Source organism: Apaloderma vittatum, unplaced genomic scaffold, assembly GCF_000703405.1.
Source record: "Apaloderma vittatum isolate BGI_N311 unplaced genomic scaffold, ASM70340v1 scaffold29348, whole genome shotgun sequence".
Classification (NCBI taxonomy): Eukaryota; Metazoa; Chordata; class Aves; order Trogoniformes; family Trogonidae; genus Apaloderma; species Apaloderma vittatum.
Window position 1 is genome coordinate 767 of NW_009729546.1, and position 15,750 is coordinate 16,516.

The following is a 15,750-nucleotide window of genomic DNA, read 5'->3' on the forward strand; positions in this document are numbered from 1 at the left end:
ATAGGAGGAGTCTTTTCCCATTTTTGATAATTAAAAGAAACCCCACCCTTTTAGTTTTAACTGTTGCACATACAAAAACTAAACAAAATAAAAAATGGTGACAGGAGCCGATCCATACTGGCATATTTCTTAGACAACATCCCAAGATCCTGAAAATCTGGAAAACCATGTGAGCGTATTCGTTCAAAAAATGGTCCTGCTTGCTGAACTGTTCGCTGCACGCCCAGCAGGGTGGTACAGTCACAGCAGCTTTTTTGGCCAGCTAGTGCCTTTGGAGACCTCTCATCCCACAAACGAGGCAGCACCCAAAGCTACTTAATGCATATAGTCAGCAGCGTGGCTGAAAGATTGAATGGCTGTGCCTGAAGTTTCTACACTGATGCAATATGGCTTTTCTTCTTAAGGAAAACATGTCATGCCTTATGTACCTTTTTTTGTTTTTTGATCACTTTTGGTTTACGTGATTTAAACTGAAACTGAGCACTGGTTCTGCTATTTTTGGGCTGTTGTCTGTTGCAACTCGGGAAGGAAAACCGCTCTGATTGATTCACAGCCTTGTGCATTATACGCATACAAAAAATAATCTTTTGAGTCACATTTTCAATGGTGCCGTGTAAATTAATAACTTGGAAGTGAGCCCTAAAATCCAGATCCTGTGGTTCTATCCAGAACATATTGCAAATGCTCTGAGACGAGGAAACAGTTTGGAATCTGCGGCAGAAGGAGCCAGTGAGCAGCTGGTAAACTACTGGCCCTTAATGGAGCTATACCATGTTGCAATATCTCCAATTACTGCAGAACGTAATTAGTTTGGTTTACCCTGCCAATATGGAGAGGCCAAACGTTGTCTTGGGCAGCCACTGTAATTATTGCAGCTTCTGTATTATTGGCTGTTAAAGCTGAGTTTGGGCTCTCCCAGCAAGGTATATTAAATATGTCTTAGATTTGCAAATCCCTGCATTGTGTTACACACAGGTATTTGATTGTACCTGCACGATTCTGGAGAAAAGTAGTATTTTTTTTAGTAACTGGTAGAAGTAGTTCATGCCATGTGTAAATATGAGTGCTAATGGTATGGAACTTTTTACAAAGAAATGAGAGTACTGAATTGGTTCGTTCAAATGTGCACTTGCCCTAAAGCTTTTTGTCATGACTGTTGTACAGAAATGATCGTTTTGAATGACACTGTGACTTGGCATTCAGTTTACTTTGTTTCTCTATTTGAAAATAGTCTTCAGAGATAAGGGAATGTTTTAACTTGATAGGCCAGCAAAATAAATGTATCTTGGGTGTAAAATAGCTAACTGAATCAGTAAAGTTCTGTTTAAATTAAATTTAATGTTTGCTATATTATTTGTAGTGTGCTAGCCTGATGAGAATGTCCAACACTGAACATTATATTTGTGTACTGCTCCTAAAGGGTAACTTTTAGAATAATGAAACATGACATAAGAATCAAAACTCCCAGGCACTGTCTAGAAATTGTTGGCATTTATCCATCTGACAACTGTGGCTACCAAATATTAAAATCCCGTATCAGCTGACATCCAAATTGATTTTTGAGTGTTAGATTTTCCTTGCAGAACTAAACGGTCCAAACTTCAGCCCTTAAAAATGTTAAATATTTGAAGATTTAAAAAAACAAAACAATCCACTAACCTCATTCCCCCCTCCTCAAAAAAACCACCACCCTTATGCAATAAATTAAATTGTAGCCAAATCAAATAATTTTAACCAATTGTTTTTTTCCTAAATAGCAGAGTTTAATTTGTCTTTGGAAACACTACAGGGGCTCTGAGTAGCTGATTTCCAAGAAATTTAGGCCACTGTTAGCTCTCGGACAATGACTGACTCCGTAATGAGCCAGAGGCCAGCTGATGAAAAACATTCCTGACCTATTGACCCCTAGTTTATACTCAGCTGCTCCAAACTCACTTAAAACATCAACTTAGACTAAGCTTTAAATTACAATTTTTTAGTAATAAACTGAATAATTGTGTTTAGTACTACCATGATGTTATGTCACTTGGTGACTTGGAAACCAGGTTATCCTCCAACTCTGAAGTCCTGTACTGTGGACCTTTAATATTTCATACCAGGATGGAACATAAGCATTTAAAAATACATTGTGCAGTATGGCTATTGCAGTTACTTCAGACAGTCCCCATCATGTATTTGGTCAGCTTTTACGGTTTTATAAGATCATCTGAAAAAAAATTTACATGGCCTAACTTTTAAATTTCTGCTATTTTATCCTCTGGCTAGTTCCTAATTATTAACAAACTGCTTAGTTTCTGTGAGCCTGTGTACAGGCCACAGCAGCCAAACCACCAGTTCACACAGTTCAGAAAGGTCATATAGAGCCGTATAGAGTTTGTGTTATTTAGATAATTCTGCAGGGCTGAGAGGATAAGCCTTGGTTACATGAGCCTACCTGCTTAATACAGAAATGAAAAGCTTTGCTATTGTTCTAAACTGGTTTTGTTGTGGAGGATGCTTGCTTAAAAAAAAGCATTTCTATTCCAGGACATGAACTTGATTGACATCCTTTGGAGGCAAGATATAGACCTTGGGGCAAGGCGTGAAGTTTTTGATTTTAGTCAACGACGGAAGGAGTATGAACTCGAGAAGCAGAAGAAGCTTGAAAAGGAAAGACAAGAGCAGCTCCAAAAAGAGCAGGAGAAAGCCTTGCTGGCTCAGCTGGAGTTAGACGAAGAGACAGGTGAATTTGTTCCTGTTCAGCGCATTCAGTCTGAAAATCCTGAGCCAGCAATCAGTTTTTCACAGGTAAACTCTTAGCATGTGTGTGTGAGTTTGTTTAAAGGTTTTTCCATTCACGGGAAGACATAAGGCTAGTGGTTACCTAAAATGAATTTGCATTCGTTGCTGTAATGGAAGATTCTTCAGTTATTCAAAGATGCAGTAAAATCTTTTTCGTAACTTTCCTATTCAGACCACACAGACTTCAAAATCAGAAGCAGAGGCCTTGTCCTTTGATGACTGCATGCAGCTCTTGGCAGAAGCGTTCCCGTTTATAGACGACAATGAGGTAAAAATGCTCAGTGCAGCGGTTCCGTGGGTGGTCTTACAGGGGGTCGGTCTCACGCCTTCTCTTACTAAGATATGTCTACAGCATAATATTAATTTGTGGTATCATTTGAGTTTTGTCCTCAAGCTGACTCCGGCTGGAATAGAGCAGTGCAGGAGGCTTGAGCAAGGGCTGTGTCCGGAGGGTGGGGAGCGGCGCGCCGGCGTTCCTTCTGCCTGCTGAGTCCTGCGGCCGGGGTTCAGCGCGAGGCGCCGGCTGGCAGCCACCACTGCAGCTCCTGCCGACAACGCCGCCGACTCTGTCAGTTTGTTACAGTGGGCTTAGTGTGGCTCTCTGCAGCACACTTGTGCATTTGAGTTGCTTTATTTCCATGTGCTGACACAGACTGTTTGATATGTAAAGACAAGCCCCTCACCGCCCTTTTCCTAGATCTACTTTTTTTTCCCCATATTTTTCCTTAATATGCCCTTCATGGGAATATTTTTATATTATCCCCAAAAGTGTTTTTCTTAAGAAATACTTGTCTGTTTGTTCTGCAAAAATGGTAGAAAACAAAAAAAACAGATTATTGCTTTGGAAAATTCAGTTGCTTTTTTGAGTGGGATTTTTCTAGTGTGGCTTTTTGTTTTTTTAATTGTCGTTTTGTCTGGGTTTCTTTAATTATTTTTTTTTAATACTCCAGGCTTCTTCAGCTGCATTTCAGTCACTGGTTCCTGCTCAGATTGATAGCAACCCAGTCTTCATTTCCTCTGATCAGACTCAGTCACCTGAATCACCTGTTCTAGTTCCACTTACTGATGCGGAGAATATGCAGAACATAGAGCAAGTTTGGGAAGAATTACTGTCCCTTCCAGAGTTACAGGTAAAGGTTTAGTATGATAACCACCTGAAAAAGATGGCATGCGGTACAATAGTCCCTCTACAGATGGTGATTGTGACTACCATGTTGGATCCTACACCTGTAGGATGTCTATAAATCAATATAAGCTTTATTTCTTTAAAAAACAATATATGAAAAACATGTAGGAGAAAGGCAATCAGTTGTTTTTCAGAAAGTCTTAATAAAACATAATCTATCTTCCTGATCAGAACATCTTCATATTTAGCAAATCAATGTCTGCCTCTGTTTGCAACTTGTTACAGCACGATCATAGTTGAAATTTAAAAATGGACACTTTTGCATTATGGATCTGCAAAAGGAATTGTTTCCACAAGCGTTACTGTAAATGTAGTTTTTTGCAGAGTTTGTTTGTGCGAATCATTTATGCATTCAATTTTTAACTTAGGAAAGGTTTTGTAAAGGTTATAATAGAATGTATATTTAGATACATAGAAAAGTCAGGTATAGCTGTATAACTACTCTTTACATATGTTCAGTAAGACCTAATTATGTAATGTACATGAACTGAGTATTTCAAAGGAACAAAAAGATCACTATATTTCTAAATTGTGCATTACAGAGGATAGCTAGGGTTCGTTTTTTTCTCCTATCCTTATGTTAGTGTTTGTATTTTCCTTAGATTTGACTATAATAGTGAGTAAATTTATTTTCAGATATATTTATGTAGAACATCATCATCCTTCAGCACGATGCTGTTCTACTTCATGCTGTTAATGGAAGAGATGAATGCCCCTAAATCCAAATCATATTTGACAAAAACAAAGTTTGCAGGAGTTGTGTTTTTCCTGCCACTCTACCTTTTTCCCTTTGTGTTTTTTTTTATTTTTTCAAAATTTTCCTAGTTTTGTAATCTTTGCTATTGAGGTAGGCTTAAAAGCCCCATATAAGTAACAAGCGCAATTGTTAGTGAAGAGGCAGGAGTGATGCTGAAGATACATTAAGGAGTAAGCCAAAATTATCAGTTGCAGTAATTCTGAATTGTAATTGAACAATCTGCTGAAGGAAGTGAAATAATTGAGAGCAGTACCTTTTACGAATTATGTTTGAAGAAGAAAAGAGCTCTTACATTTAAAACCTTAGCTAAACCTTGAAGGATCTCTGGTTAAATAATCAGTGTGTGGTCCCTTCTGAAGAGAAACAGGATCATTTTGGTAATTGCCTAATTCTTTGGGGACAGCAGGCACACTTATTCCAGCTTCACTTAAGAAACTGTCACCCAGTTGGAAAGAACATTGGTCTTGTAGCCAACGAAAGCCAATCAGTGTAATGGTCTTTGACGCTCACACTGATGTCAGCCAGCTTAAATAAAAGTATGTGGGGTGAACTAATGTTTGCAAGGCTTCACATTAGTACTCTTTTTACTTCACTGAGAATTACATTTCTCTGCACTGAACAGCTGCTTCATTCAGTAAATCCTAAAAAATCTTGGGTTTAGAGGAAAAGAAATCTATCACATAACATGAAATTAAGAGTATTAAACTAATTGTTTGCTCGTAATGCTCATTAAGTCCCATTCAGTAATTTCACATTGACTGTACTCCTGCCCTTCCTAGCAGTGGTGCTTGTGAGAAGTTCAGACCTGGAAGCTCCAGGATCCCCACTCACAATTTCCCAGAACAAGACGGCTGCCGTAGAGTTGGAACGGGTCCTTCAGCACCTTGCTAGGAGTTTGAGAGGCTCTGCTTTTAATCTAAATAGTCTGTTGCTAACAAGTTGCTTCATACTCCTGCTTTGGTATCTAGTCTTCTTCCTAGATTGCCTCTCCATCGTAAAAGTGTCTTGTAGTCATCTCAGTTACAGCAGTGTTGTAATACTCATTTTATGTGCATGTTGACTGCTGAAATATTTAATGTCTGGGCATTATAGGAAAAGGTTTTATCAATTGGAAATGTGTTGCTCAACCTCTCTCTTGCGTTTTCCATGTAGTGTCTTAACATCGAAAATGATAACCTGGCTGAGGTAAGCACAATCGCAAGCCCTGAAACCAAGCCAGCAGAGATGCAAAACAGCTATAATTACTACAGCTCGTTACCCATGATGAGAAAATATGTTAACTGCAGTCCAGATTTCCTGGATAGTATTGAGGGCCCCTTTTCCAGCATTTTGCCATCAGAAGACACGGGCCAGCTGAGTGTGAACTCTTTAAATGACACACCCCCTTCAAACTCCGATTTCTGTGAGGATTTCTACGCCACCTTTATTGACACAAAGGTGAACGGTGACACAGCAACAACAAACACTATCAGTCAATCACTCGTGGAAATTCTAAGTGAACCTATTGATCTTTCCGATTTCTCGCTGTGTAAAGCTTTTAACGGCAACCACTCAGGAACCATACCAGAATGTAACGATTCTGACTCTGGTATCTCGTTAAATGCAAGTTCTAGCATAACATCGCCTGAACACTCTCTCGAATCATCTGCCTATGGGGATAAGACTTTGGGCTGCAGCGATTCTGAAATGGAAGACATGGATAGTGCTCCTGGAAGTGTGCTGCAGAGCAATGCTAGTGCGTACTCTTTGCACTTCCAGGATCAAGCATTTTCCTCTGTGGGGCCAAGCACTCAAACACCAAGTTTGAAGTCTACAAACACACCAAAGAAAGAACCCCCGGCTGGTCCAGGCCACCCCAAAGCTCCATTCACAAAAGATAAACCTTCGAGCCGCCTTGAGGCTCATCTCACAAGAGATGAGCAAAGAGCAAAAGCTCTGCAGATCCCCTTTCCTGTTGAAAAAATCATAAATCTCCCCGTTGATGACTTCAACGAAATGATGTCTAAGGAGCAGTTCAACGGAGCCCAGCTTGCACTTATTCGCGATATACGCAGGAGAGGCAAGAACAAAGTGGCTGCTCAAAACTGCCGCAAAAGAAAACTGGAAAATATAGTGGAACTGGAGCAAGACTTGAGTAACCTAAAAGATGAGAGAGAGAAATTGCTTAAGGAGAAAGGAGAGCACGACAAAAGCCTTCGGCAAATGAAAAAGCAGCTAACCACCTTGTACCTTGAGGTCTTCAGCATGCTACGCGATGAAGACGGCAAGTCTTACTCTCCTAGTGAATATTCACTGCAGCAAACTAGAGATGGCAACGTCTTTCTTGTTCCTAAAAGCAGGAAGTCAGAGACTAAACTCTGAAGGGCATCAGAGCTGGCTACTGTTCTCTGAGTTATTATTTTTGTATTAGAATCCTGGTAGTTTTTACTGAGGTGGAATGCAGAATTAGGTAATATTTTTCAAGTAATTATATGCAATGATGATTTCAAATTTAATAATTAGTTTATGGAAGATGCAAGTTTAAAACTAATAGTGTAATGCAAATGGAGGTATGCAAAATTTGTAATCTCACTTTTGTAACAGGTATTTCCTTCTTATAGCACCACTTTGACTAGTTTCCATATACATGTAAATATTTAAAAATACCGTATTTATATACTGTTCCTATCACATTATATTCACAGATTTATTTGAGATATATATATAAATGATTTTAGCCTTCTAAATATAATTTCTTGCAAGAACAAGTATGGCTTCCGATACTTTTTTATAAAAATGCAATAGTGCTTCTTTCCCATTTTTCTTACACATTTATACTTGCTTTATATTTAATATAAGATTTTAATTTAGTATAAAAAGTTGATACTTAAGTGTTTGATTTTGATTTATCAGTTCATTAAACTTTTTTTTTTAACTCTACTTCATATACATATATTTCCCTAAAGAAGGGAAAAGCTCACTAGTTTTTCAAGGCTAAGTCTTCATGTAACAAATATGTTCAATAACCAGAGATGTATCACATGGCACTGTTGGCATCACTGATTGCTCCCTTCTGCATAGTTTTACCTGCCGTTTGGAAGGATTTGTTACACAAAGTTAAGTTTCAAATCTATGCTAAGTTTACACCATTTTTGGTTTGCTTTTTGAACACTACTTAAATTTGTGACAAGATCTTTCCTCTAAAGGCATTTAAAAATGTGTTAATTCAGATGTTGTCGGCATTACATATTTTTCCAACTAAAAATTCCATACAATTTTGAGTAATTGTTCTGGAAATACACTTTGTGTTCCTGACCGATCAGCGGGCATCATTTCTCACTGCTATGGGGAAAAAAAGCACAGTAACCAGCAACCAGCCGCACTGTTTGGAACTTGTGCTCAATTAACTGAAAAGCATTGTGGAGTTTAAATTATGATTTACAAGAGAATAAAAATTGGGCAAATAAGTAGCATTGTTTTGTTTACTTTTCAAACAGACTCGTAACTGATCATTGCAGATTTGCTGAATACAGAAAATGCATCACTTGTAATTTGAAATACACATATTGATCTGAACATTAAAAAACATATCCTCTTCCTTCATCTTCCCTATGAAACTTCTAAAAGGCGCATTTAATCTGAACCTGTTTTTTCTGCCATTGATGCTCTCAATCATTTTAACAATATTTTGTCTGGTACAATGTTACTCATAACTTCATTAGTATAATAAACATCAAGTTGTTTTGCAAGACCTTATGGTACTTTTTTTAAAAAGAAGGATCTGGAAATGCTGAAAAAGTGTGGAGTAGGACCCACAAACATTGTTAACTAATGTTGTAGGAAAAAAAGGGTTTAAAGAGGGAGATCCCATTAAGAAACCAGCCTTCCATTAGCTCATTATCCACAGAGTAACGCTAAAGAAATTGATAGGGTTGTTGGTGAATTCAGTCTTGAGGTTTTTATTTCCGAGACTTTTTTTTTTACTGTGCTGAGTTGCATATCCAACAGAAACCATCTCATCTCATGAGTAGCCATAAAAGCCAAAGGAACCATTTTAAATTATTGTAATCTCAGTTCCATACTCTGTCACTTCTTATGGACCTTCTGAGTGTCCTTAAAAAAAAGCCAAAACCCACCCCCCCAAAAACACAAATATAAACACAGAAAGCCATAGTTCCGATGAATTGTATTCTGCCACAGGATGCTGTAGAAGGTCTCCTAGTTTAGACTGTTTTGTGCTCTTTGCTGCTTTCACACGACTCTCCCATGACTCTAGACCCTCTCATTGAATAGCATTAATGAGTTTCAAGCCTACCATTATGTAGGTACCAATTTTGATTTTCCCTGTATGCACAGAATTTCAGATGATTATCCAGCTGGTCAAATTGGTATCAGCATAACTCTTCACAATCAGTTTCTGCTTTCATTACACCAAATCATCATTTTTTTTCCTGATCTTTGCTGCTTGTCATTCATCTTCTTACCGATTCTGAAGAGCAGAGACCTCTCTAGTACCTGGCGCAAACACACACACTCATACACTACACCTGCAGTGCAGCCAAAGCGCAGGGGTGGGAAAGCAGAGCAGTACCAACAGCTTCACCAAGGTGGTGCTTTCGCTCCAGGGCCCTGTAATGCTGGGAACCGTGATCCTATTGACTATATTCCTTGCAAAAGGCAGGTGTAATGGCCAAGTGCCACTACCAGAAGAAAGTCTTTGGTACCTAAACCTGGGGCTATCAGATGTCCCAGCCCTCCACCTGAAGAGAAAACTATGTTTCACGTACCTCACTGCATTACTTACTTTAGACTTTCAAGTGAAGTCCTGCCTCACAAAATATCTGTATCTGAGGCAGCAAATACAGCAAGTCATGAAAAAAACATAGCCTCGGATTTCCAAATCCCCCAAAAGCACCAGGAGCACCCTGCCTGTTACATCGAGTAGTAACGTTTGTGCAGAAGACCTGAGGAAATCTAAATCCAGGTGACCCAACTCACATTTTGGGGTTGCTTACCTTGTTTGTACCTGTACTGACCTTCTTCCTCATTAACAGCGTGTCACTGTCCCCCTGCAGTCCTTGACATACTCTGAATGCAACACTCCTCTTTTTGGAGCAAGTAGTCAATATGGAGGGTTAAAAACCTAGAGGTTGGATTTGGTGGCCAAAGCAGATTTATTTGCTCTAGATAGGGCAGCCAACCACCAGCCAAACTGGATCAAAGTATTTTTCTTGCTGCTGTTGTTCAAAGGTGCCTCTGTTTACTTTGCCACCAGCACCACCCCAGAAAGGAAACACCTGTAAGAACCCCGTAACAGTCGCCGGGGCTGGGTGAACACCAGGGGGATGTAACGCTGCTGCCAGTTAAAGTAAGAGGGTCTGATCCTTATTTAAAGACAGCTGTTTCGGAGCACTGGCACTTGAGAGGCAGCACACCCAGCTATGACCCACACAGCAGCTCTAATACACGGTCAGGTCAAAGTCTCAGAGCTTAAAGAAGAGCTCCTAGGTTCCCCCCGACATTAACTGGGCTACTGAATGCTTGACATAGAGAACAATGTATCAATGTATCTAGCTGTAATATAAATACTTGATTTACAAGTTTGCTATAAACTAGAGACTTCCATAAACCCTTGCCCTCCGATTAGTTCCTTATTTTAGTGCTACTGCGAAAGCCAAAGGCAAACAGCATCCTCACAGCCTCTGCAGGGCCATTGTATTTGTCCTACATGTATGTCTAGAACTTAACACAGGGATACTAATTCCATTATCAAGATGAAAACAGCAACAACAAAAACCCTTCAGTTAAGAAGCCTTGTCTGAATTCCGCTGAGCCAGGAATCAGCCTGAACTCGACCCACAACAACTTGCATTCAGTTTAAACAGTATTTTTCAGATCATGAACACAGTGAAGGTTGTACTCTCACCAAAACCCACATCATTAAGGAAAAAAAGATATTTCACGTTAAATTACTGTGGTATATGCGAAAGCATCAGATTGCAAACTACATACTTGATTTTATTATTATTATTACTGAGGTACAGAGCGTGTTCGCAAACCAGAGTGACTAGTGACATTGCCAAGGCTAACGCATCACACCGCCGACCTCATACAGACACATCTCCATGCTGAGACCATTTCTTTGTTGACCAAAGTGTTCAGTTTTAAAACTCACAAAAGTAAAGCTGAGGAGCTGGGCATTCTGACTTGCAGTCCTGAGTTGGAATGATCCTGTAATGCAGTGTGCTGCAGTAATTTAAGACCACTTTGTGTTCCTCACAGCACTAAAAAAAGGTGATGGCAATGCATTTTCGATTTTAAGTCATTTGACAATATACACTTTATTCTGATACAAAATAGAAATATTTTAACAAATTTCAATCCATTATGGACTATACTGAAATTTTAACTTCCATGCCATTTTTAAACTTGTTTAACCACAAGTTTTAAGATTTCATCACACTAGCACCATTGCTCTTGAAGTCTTTGCCAGTTATTACAACATATTATTCTGTTTCCCATCTTGCGATATTATCTTCTACATGAAGGTCATTTTTCTTCTACGGAGATTACTTTAGTTCAGGAAAAAGCTAATGTGAGATAGAGATGTCAACCTGTAGCACCCACAGCAGAAAAAGAATCATTCATCAGATATCTGGATTTTAGTGATACTCAAGATCTTTCATGCTCCACATAACTTAAGATACACAAACTTGTCACAGACCACAGATTAATACGCAGGTGAATATTCCACTGCAGTGCAGACAGTATATGAAAACACTGAAACCGAAGACAAGTCAGTACATCACACAACCAATGCATTCACCTTCCCACCTTAAATATACCAAAGTTAAGGTGGCGTGTTTAATTGTTCTACAACAACAAAGCGCTTATCACATCTCCATCAAATGGGGTCTCTTTTGGGGAACTACATTTTTACTACCTGCAAGTACCTTCTGCTTTTAAAGTAACACAGAGGCTTAGGTATTAGAACTGTAGTCGAGGGACTGTTGCCTCATTAACTTTACCTCTCCATCTCCACTTAGAGCTGCTATTTTCACTGGCAGCCACTACAGAGAAACCCAGCCATGAAACAACGTTCTTAACTCTTGGAAGTGCCTCACAGACAAAAGACACACTTGACCAAGTACTCTTTAAGGATGCGTTTTATCTTTGACGAAGTTTATTTCTGAACAGTTTTGGGTATGAATAACTGTAATTAAGTGAATTAATGTAACAAGAGTGTTGTAAATCCAAGTGTGAAAATAATTCTACCTGAATATCTAGTTCTATACGTGGTGCAAAAAGACCCCTCCAGAGCACAAAACAAGTCTGCAGCCACAGAGAATTCTCTCATGCTAAGGAAAGGAAGAGCTTTGCATCACAGACAGGCCTAGTAACTGGATGCACTCTGTAAAGGACTTTTGTTAAAACAATTTACTTTTGTTAAAAACATTTTACTCCTGAAAAGTTGTAATGCTCCCCCCAAGAAGTACAGAAGCATTTGCCCTCAACTGAGTAACCATGGAACACACTAATGCTTTCCCCCAGTACCTGCTGCTACGTGTAGGTGCCTTGGTGCAGGTGCCTTGGCAAGCTCACAAGGCAACTCTGCCAAGCAGAAGGAAAATGAAGGTTTTCCAACCCCTAGTATGAAAAAGCAAACTTGTCACCTCAGCAACGAGCTGCCTGGCACACTGCACTGAAGAGAGACTGTGATCTTACTGCAGCAGTTTCAAATTTTGGCTCAACATTGGCTAAGCAAAACCACTTGGCAATTTTTTTTTAAAAGTCATTGTGAGATTTCCATTTTTTATATGCAAATCTCAACAATGCCACTGTAAACTGCTTCCTAGTTAAGTTTTAACTGTATATTACAACATCAAGAATTTGCTTTCTGGATGCTTACAGAGCAGGTACCAAGTTTACTTGAAACAGTGTGTGAGTGTGGCTAAGCTCTAGCTTCAAGTCAAATGGAACCCATGCATTTCAGTTTATTTTCTGAGTAAGGGAAGCATAACCAACACTAAAATAGAAACTGACTTCACAAAAAAATAATGCATAGACGTAAAAACATATTGGCAAGTTGAAGTAGGTACTGGACTACTACATTAAATTAGTTAAGAATATCCCAAGACCTGTAACAATCAAAAGACACAGAAAAGGAAATACATGTTCCAAGAGTTAAGAACCACCGTGTGTAAAGGCAGATGCTATGAAATTCACGCCGTTGTGTAAAAGCTGTTGTGCTTTCAGCTGGGTATCATGCGATGGCACTAATTCTCCAATAAACTACTCTGCTTGAAAGCACCAAAAACCTGAAAGGGAACTCTTGATTTGCACAGATAAATACAAACCCACCTGGTAAGCCAAGACTCATTTATTGGGCGGGAAATCAGTGCTCCAACCAGCACAAAGGGCCTGTACAGTGACTGTGGCAGCAGCATCACACACTGCCCAGAACTGTGAACTGCTACCACGTCTTCACCTTTCCGGGGTTCTGTATCTATTACAAGGTAATGAACAATTTCTCCTCTCCCTCCCCCACTCAGTACACTCCCCACCGTAACCAGAGCACGTTTCAAAACATTTACGTGTCTTGTTGAGATTGGACACAGAGCAATTTTGTACCTGCCAGGAACAGAAGAGTCTTGAGCAGCAACTATGCCAGCAAGGAATCCGCATCCAGAACAGGAGACTCTGGACGCCGTATGCTGGCATACTTGCTCCTTAGCACTTAAGACTTTCCTTGATATTAAAAGGCTGGCAAAGGAAAGCCTGGAAGGAAATAAGAGTTAAACAAGTGTTGTACTATACACTACAAGTCTTACCCAGTCAGAAACCGTCAATTGAAGAGGATGTGCAAGACATTCCCCATTTTGTCAAGCAGCAGCTTCTCATTCAACCTGAAAATTAAAGAAATTACTCTTACCTTGTTAAAAACCCTCCCACTACTCTTTATAATTCATGAAAAATTTTAAAGGCAAACCTTACCTATGCTCATTGCCCTTCCTTTCAGGTCTAAATGCTAGACCTATTGATTTTGAGTCAACTCAAGTAGCTATCACTCAAGGAGGTTCCAAAAGGTGAAGAACTCTTGCTAGACTTTCTTCGATATTTCAGCTGTGATAAGCAGATTTAACTAGCCTTTGGAAAGCTGCTCACTATCAGCACAGTATCTTATGCCTTCACTTTTCTGGAAGTTGAAGCTGTTGCTCCTGCTGCCTCGTCATTCTTTAATTAGGCTGACTTCTCCATACTCAATAGGCTGCTGAAGTCCTGTCTTATGAGTCTCCTTAGCAAAGTATGGGTCAAAGAAGTACGTCCTAGGTCCTTTAAAGCTGGTTAATCACTGTCCTCATGGCTCACACTTTTCCACATCACAAACATCAACTACGCTACCCCGCCCACCTACAAAGCCATCACTTACATCCATCTCTTAAAAGGTTGCATACAGATCTTGTTCATAACGTTTATTATGACACTATTTTTCAAAGTTAACATGGTTGTCACAGTACAGCTACAAGAGGCCCTGTTGAAAAGAACACTGTCAATACATTCTAAAAAAATTTAGAAATACCAGATCAATTGTCAGAAGGGACATCAACCCCATCCTCCAGTTGTCCCTGCATCACATGCAGGCCCCAGGTACAAGTCTACACATCTTCTAAGCGTAGTAATGTACAAAGCAAGTCGGTGGTTAGGTGGCTCACTCCCTAGTGAGTTGTGGTTTGGTTTCCAGTGTTTTCAAACTCCAAATGGGTTGTTTAAAAAACGCCTTTATTGAAATACAGCCTCCCCCCCACCCCAAGCCCAAATATGTACAACAGAAGCGTTCACTAAATCACCAATTCTTGCTTTAAGAGGTATCATTATTTTAAAATAACTCCACAGAAAGAAAAAGCAGACTTTGAAATCCAGTTTGGAGGCTACCATCTTGACACCAGTTTCTTGGTTTAGTGTACTGCAGTCTAAATACACTCCAATAACAGTGTTTAAATAACATTGTTTAATTTTTTTCAAACAACACACTCATTTTTCTACTACTTCTTAAAATTATAATTCATTATCATTATGACTGATTACGCCTTGAGCCATTTCACACATCTTTGCAGAGTCATTCCTACACTGGAATTGCATTTACCTTATACTGCACATCGACCCAGAAGCAAAACAGGTGTGAGTAATTCAAATACCACATTGTCAAGTGTCAGAGTATTTCTTCTACGGACTGGGTCCCTACTACTCTTCTGAGTCTGAGTGGACAGAAAGCACTGTCCCGGCAATGGTCGAGAGAATTCACATCAGATGAGAAAAGGACAGACTGTGGTGCCTTAATTTTGGAGGTGAGAAGCAAGAATGAAGTCCAATCTCTAGCCACATGTGCTGATAAGATCTGCTACTCCAGTGCATCAATCAAATCGTCACACGCTATCGCTCTACCTGTGGAAACTCAAGACTGTACCATTCTACATCGTGGGACGTGTCTCTAGTCGGTCAAGTACAACTAGATCGTGTTTCGTTTCATCTTCGAGCTCTTAGCTGAGTGCAGACATTCGCAAGGGAAAAAGCTTAAAAACTAGACTACTTACAGCCCATCATGAGCGGGCTTTTGGAACGCATTACCTGGGGCTGTCAGTGATTACACCTGTGCTACCCTTGGCTCCCAGTCAGAAGAATGTGTCCAGAATATTGCCTAGGGTGCATGCAAGAAAGTATATAGCCATTAAGTTATTGAGGAACACACCTATTACCCTCACTATGACGCCTCATTCAATTGAAACAGCACAGTCTGGTGTGAGGGAGAGGGAAATGGGGACAAAGGAAGGGGATGAAAATCCCAAGCCACCCTCCCCGAAGTAATATTTTATTGAAACAAAATCATTGTATATCCCAAGGAAACAGGCACTTGATTCCCCCCACCTTAACTTCTCGGGAATTACAATAAATATAAAGGTAAAAAGCAAGTTTCTTTTTCTCTTCACCCAAGACTTAAGCGACTGCGGTTATCCCTCATACATCTCAAATGAGACGGGAGACAGCTTTA

General features: G+C 39.7%; 1 protein-coding gene across 1 annotated transcript; it reads left to right on the forward strand.

The window, feature by feature from the left end:
* Positions 1-2,529: 2,529 nt before the first annotated feature.
* Positions 2,530-7,465, forward strand: NFE2L2 (nuclear factor, erythroid 2-like 2). The gene is given in 4 exon segments (XM_009874486.1): positions 2,530-2,812; positions 2,979-3,049; positions 3,732-3,911; positions 5,877-7,465. Coding segments are annotated over 4 exon segments (1,743 nt in total). The 3' UTR covers positions 7,086-7,465.
* The last annotated feature ends 8,285 nt before the right edge of the window (positions 7,466-15,750 follow it).